This window comes from Puccinia triticina, chromosome 1A (genome assembly GCF_026914185.1).
Source record: "Puccinia triticina chromosome 1A, complete sequence".
NCBI lineage: Eukaryota > Fungi > Basidiomycota > Pucciniomycetes > Pucciniales > Pucciniaceae > Puccinia > Puccinia triticina.
The window spans coordinates 3,527,727-3,532,417 of record NC_070558.1 but is presented as its reverse complement, the minus strand read 5'-3'; the positions used below and the strand labels follow the sequence as shown (position 1 = coordinate 3,532,417).

At 47.4% G+C, this 4,691-nt stretch overlaps 1 protein-coding gene across 1 annotated transcript; it reads right to left on the bottom strand.

Annotated features, from left to right (window-relative positions):
* Positions 1-2,462: 2,462 nt before the first annotated feature.
* PtA15_1A437 (uncharacterized protein) lies at positions 2,463-4,490 on the bottom strand (the record flags this gene model as incomplete). Its single annotated transcript, XM_053165465.1, has 6 exons — positions 2,463-2,520; positions 2,599-2,741; positions 2,870-2,959; positions 3,036-3,096; positions 3,355-3,878; positions 4,332-4,490. 6 exons carry the CDS (start codon positions 4,488-4,490, stop codon positions 2,463-2,465), a joined length of 1,035 nt encoding a protein of 344 aa, XP_053016654.1.
* Between the last annotated feature and the right edge of the window lie 201 nt (positions 4,491-4,691).

Below are 4,691 nucleotides of genomic sequence, written 5' to 3'. Positions count from 1 at the left end.
CAGGTCATCGAGGGGGGAGCACTCGGGCATTGAGTGGGGTATGTACTCCACTCAATGGCCATTGAGCGGCATTAAACCCCAGAACGCCGCTCGATGGCCGGTCATCGAGTGGTGTGCACAGGACTCGATGGCCGGTCATCATTAGTGGAGTACACACCCCAGTGGATGCCCGGTCATCGGGTGGGATGTATACTCCGCTCGATTGCCGTTCATCGAGCGGAGTGTGTACTCCACCCGGTGGTCAGCCATCAATTGGAGTGTGGGTTGAAGAGATCCACCCGGCCAGTTGAGGAGCTTATTACATAAGCCTCTCCGAGGAGGCGCGCAGTGTAGGACTCCCCGTTGTCACACAAACGTAAGGGCGTACGTTAGTGTGGCACACGCCAATTCAAGTCAACCACTTCAAAACCAAAAGAAGTCAAAAATTTAATTCAAAAAATTACTCTACTTCTACAATAGACAGAAGTCTGAAGAGGGAAAAATTACTAACACAACTTGGGAAGACAGCAATTCCCAAATTCCAGACTAATCAACAGTAGTTCAGGCTCAAACTTTGAAGCAATGTCAATTGTAAGTCAGATATGTTACTAGAGGCTAAGGCGGCTTCGCCGCTGCAGCGCATCAGGCCTTCAGTTAGTGACATCCAAGAAAAATTCCCTCAGATGCTAGCCCAATTTTCTTTTTTGTCTTTTAGTTAAAGAATTGGGACCTTCACATACTGTATTGTGCAGATTCCGTGGCCTTTATATATATCAATAAGATGTGAGGGGACATCCTTGGCATTGCCACATGTCACTGGTCTGGCATCCATAATAATATGCACAAGTGGAGATTTGTGCTTCACTTTATATTTCAGTAGCTCTTGAGGACCCCCAGATTTATACACAAAAGATGGAGCTTCAACTCATAGAGGATTTGCCCACTGAAGATTGATAGTATCAGACAGGGGAGTATGTGGAGAAAAGAGAGAAGAAAATGGATAGAGTGGAAAGCAGTGAGAACAAGGGCAAGAACAAGATAGAGAAATAGGTGACCATGCAGTGGAATAGGAGAGAGAGGATTAAAAAAAGACAGGTTAAGACCATGGCCTCTATACTGGGGTGCCAAATTTCCAGGGAAGTAAAGAAGATTTGTAGAAGTAATAATATTATACACACAGGTACACACTTACATGGACATCAGTAAATATGAATAATGAGCAGGATGTATGACTTGCACATAGAAACAAAATCATGCTTCAAGTAAACATCAAGTGCATTCAAGAAAAAAAGACAACAAAACCTCCAAAACTAAATATCATGATAATAATAAAATATCAGGTTTGTTTTCCTCATGGGGAATTGTCATATCAATTTTTCTAAGTAGGGCCATCCTTGTCATGGAATCCCTCTTCATTCTTGATGAAAACCCACTGATCTTCCTCCTTCAACTTCTTTGATCAACTCAGGTTTGCCAGAAAGAATCTTGGCCAATCCAGTAGTTGATTTGCCCTTGTTGACGCCTTGACTGCCAATGTTTTTTCCTTGGAAGGATTTCTGTTTGGTATCAATGATCTGTTTCATGATGTCGGATAACCAGATCATCTCAACCAGTGCAGCAGTGGGACTCAAAAGAAATGGAACAACTTAGAGTTATATTCCAGTTAGATTCTTGTAACTACAATTGATAACAAACAACAATTGTAAAGCTATCCAAATCTTTACCTGAAAGCAGTCCGAGACTGTGCTATAACTGGGAGTAAAGATTCTGGTTCTGAGCTTATAGATCATGTGAAGTGTGAGAAAGAATGAGAGATAGACGATGATCAATATTTTAGAATATTGATGCCAGACAAGCATTAGTGTATCAGCTTATTTTTGACCTGGCAGTATGGCTGGAGAGAAACCTGCTGGTTTTGCTCCCTTTAATTCTGCCTTGGAGCGAGTCCAACAATATCTTGGGACAGAATTGTGCAGCAAGGTTTCTCCTAGTCTTTTGTTTCTTGTTCTTCCTAAACCTAGTGCGTTGACCTTATTGGTTCTTGCTTCTTTCAGCACAGCTAGATTTAACTGCGCAAGCTTTTGCCGCGGGTCTAGCTGGTCTGGATTTAACTATGCAAGCTTTTGCTGTGGACTGAGCAAGTGTTACACTTGTCAGCTCGGGACTTTGGTTTAGGTCTGGGTCTGGGGGTCTGGACTGTGGAAAGGGCTTACCTTTTGTCACAGCTGGATTTAACCGCGCAGGCTTTTGCCGCGGGTCTGGGTGGTCTGGATTTAACCACGTAAGCTTCTGCTTTCATCACAGCTGGATTTGACCGCGCAGGCTTTTGCGGGGGTCTGGGTGGTCTGAATTTAACTGCACAAGCTTTTGCTACAGGTCTAGGTGGTCTAGGTCTTTTTTGGTCTGTATTCCTACTGGACCTTCTGTATGATTTAGATCACACTGTTTTTCATCAGAATCACCAGGTATGTATGTGAGCACTTCTAATTAGGTGAAAAGGTGTAGGATGATTTCCCCGGGCATGGTGCATCCGGGATGGGCCTATACTCAAAAAAGCGGCAAGGGAGGAAATGTTATTGCCAGCTACTCACATTTATTTAGATGGGGGAGTTTACTCACAAGATCAGGATTTCAGTTGGGAGGGTGCTGTTGTCAAGAATCTCGTGGATTCTCTTGCTACCAGGTGAGACATGGTACTTGAGGACCATCTCCACGGCATGAAGGAAGAAATTCTTCTCGGGTTCCTTCTTGTTGTGTTCTCCCTCAGCCCATAAGTTCATGTTAGGGCAGTCTGACATTGATTTGAGGGCCTCAATTGCATGCCAAAACAATGAATAGAATGGTTGCTGTGGGACGCTTGATTGACAGATGCAGGATCGAAGGGGTTTACCATCAAGTCGCGGCGCTTCTTGGACGGAGGCATGAGCGCATCATTGTCCGGCGCAAAGAGGGTGAAATCCGCGTCTGGATTGTTGACCGCCTCTTGGACTGGGCTTGAGACATTGATGAGCCATGCGAGGCGGTGGAGGGGAGGTGGACGGGCATCACTCCCACACTCGTCTTGAGATGGTGGAGCGGAAGACGGGCTTGGAAGGGTGGTGGAGCACCTCGTCGAGCCTGGGGAGAAGAAGCAAGCGATGATTATGAGAAATGCATCAGATTGCAAAGGTTCAGCCCCGATGCAACACTTGGAAGGTTATTCCAAGTTGCACCAGCTCGACTTCGCTGACCCTGGCTGTAATGGAAATTTTCAATATCTTTCAAAGAATATTTGAAGCTCAGGTGAATTTTTTGGGGGTTGCTCCTTTGACGTTTCAAAATCTTGAATGCACGTTTGTGGTTCAACTTACACATGGCGTTTGTGGTTCAACTTACACATGTCCTATGGTGTATTTGGTACATTCAATTGGTTTACCAAAGTGGTGCTCATAGCGGTCAGGATGAGCAACAGGACTGAAGAGGGAGAGCCAGTTGAGGAAGCATTCAAAGAGGCCGACAAAGAAGGAAGGGATGGGCAAGATACTATTGTGCACATCGTTGGGCTGGAGGGATGAACTGATGGCAAAGACAGTGTCAGGGGATGGCTCATCTGCATCAGATGGCCAGCCCTTGAAGGAGGCGACTTGGCTGAGGGGCTCGGCTTGGAAGCTTAAGGGAGCTGAGCCGACCGGGTTGGCGGCTAGCTGAGTGGTGAGGAGCGAGGCAGCATAAAAACAGGACACAAGACTGGATGAACAAAACATCTTTGTTGTTTGCTTGAGGAAGCAGGGGCACAGCGAGACCATGATCAAGGACGAGGTGGGATTTATGTTTCCTCTCGGGATTTGCAATCCAGCGATTGATGGCCGGAGATCATGAGCTCGGCCCCAGCGTGCTGATCTGAAGATTGCTTTGGAGCACTGCCGCACGCTTGGGTATTGGAAGTAACAATTGCTTCGCCAGTCGAGGGATATACAGTCTTCTATCCCGGCCCAAAATAATAAGACAGCCAATTGCTTCTTGGCTAAGGATGATGTCACAAAAAGAACTCGAAACCCTAATCTTGGGGGCACTTCATCACATCATTGGAATCAACAATGGGGATAGCACTCATCCCACGCTCAGAAAAAATGTGCACGACATTGAACAACGGCGAATGACGGTGGTGTTGGCCACGTTTGGTCAGCCTGGGTTTCGATATTTTTCTGTGCAAAAGCGCCTAGGGGAGAATACAGCGTACCCTAGAGATCTGGATCAAATTGAGAGACAGCTTGGGCCTTGTGGTGGCAACAGCTGCGGCGGCCGTGGGCCAAGTGACAGGAAAGGTTTGTAACTTGGTGTGTACAAAACTGCCTAGGAATAATGGAGCGTACCGTAGGGGTCTGGGACGAATTGAGGGACGGATTGGGGGTTGCAACGGCTGTGGCGCGCGTGAGGCAAGTGCCAAAAGGTTTGCGGGCCCGGGAGCCGTCCAGGCGGAGACGACAGGCGTTAGTTTGAGGAGCTTCGTTGAGTGGGGCGGGGGTTACCATGGGACGAGTTGCGAGGATGGAAAAGTGTCAGTGAGGCGGTGGGCGGAGTGGAAGACGACAATGCGGGTATAAATACATAGATGACCGCTGGCATTCCAATTTCCTTCAGGCGAATCCCCGGGCTGGCTTCCAGCCGGGGGTTGTCTCACCCCCGTCCGCTGTTGCATTTGCGCAGTTTGGCGGGGCGCTACTCGTGGACCC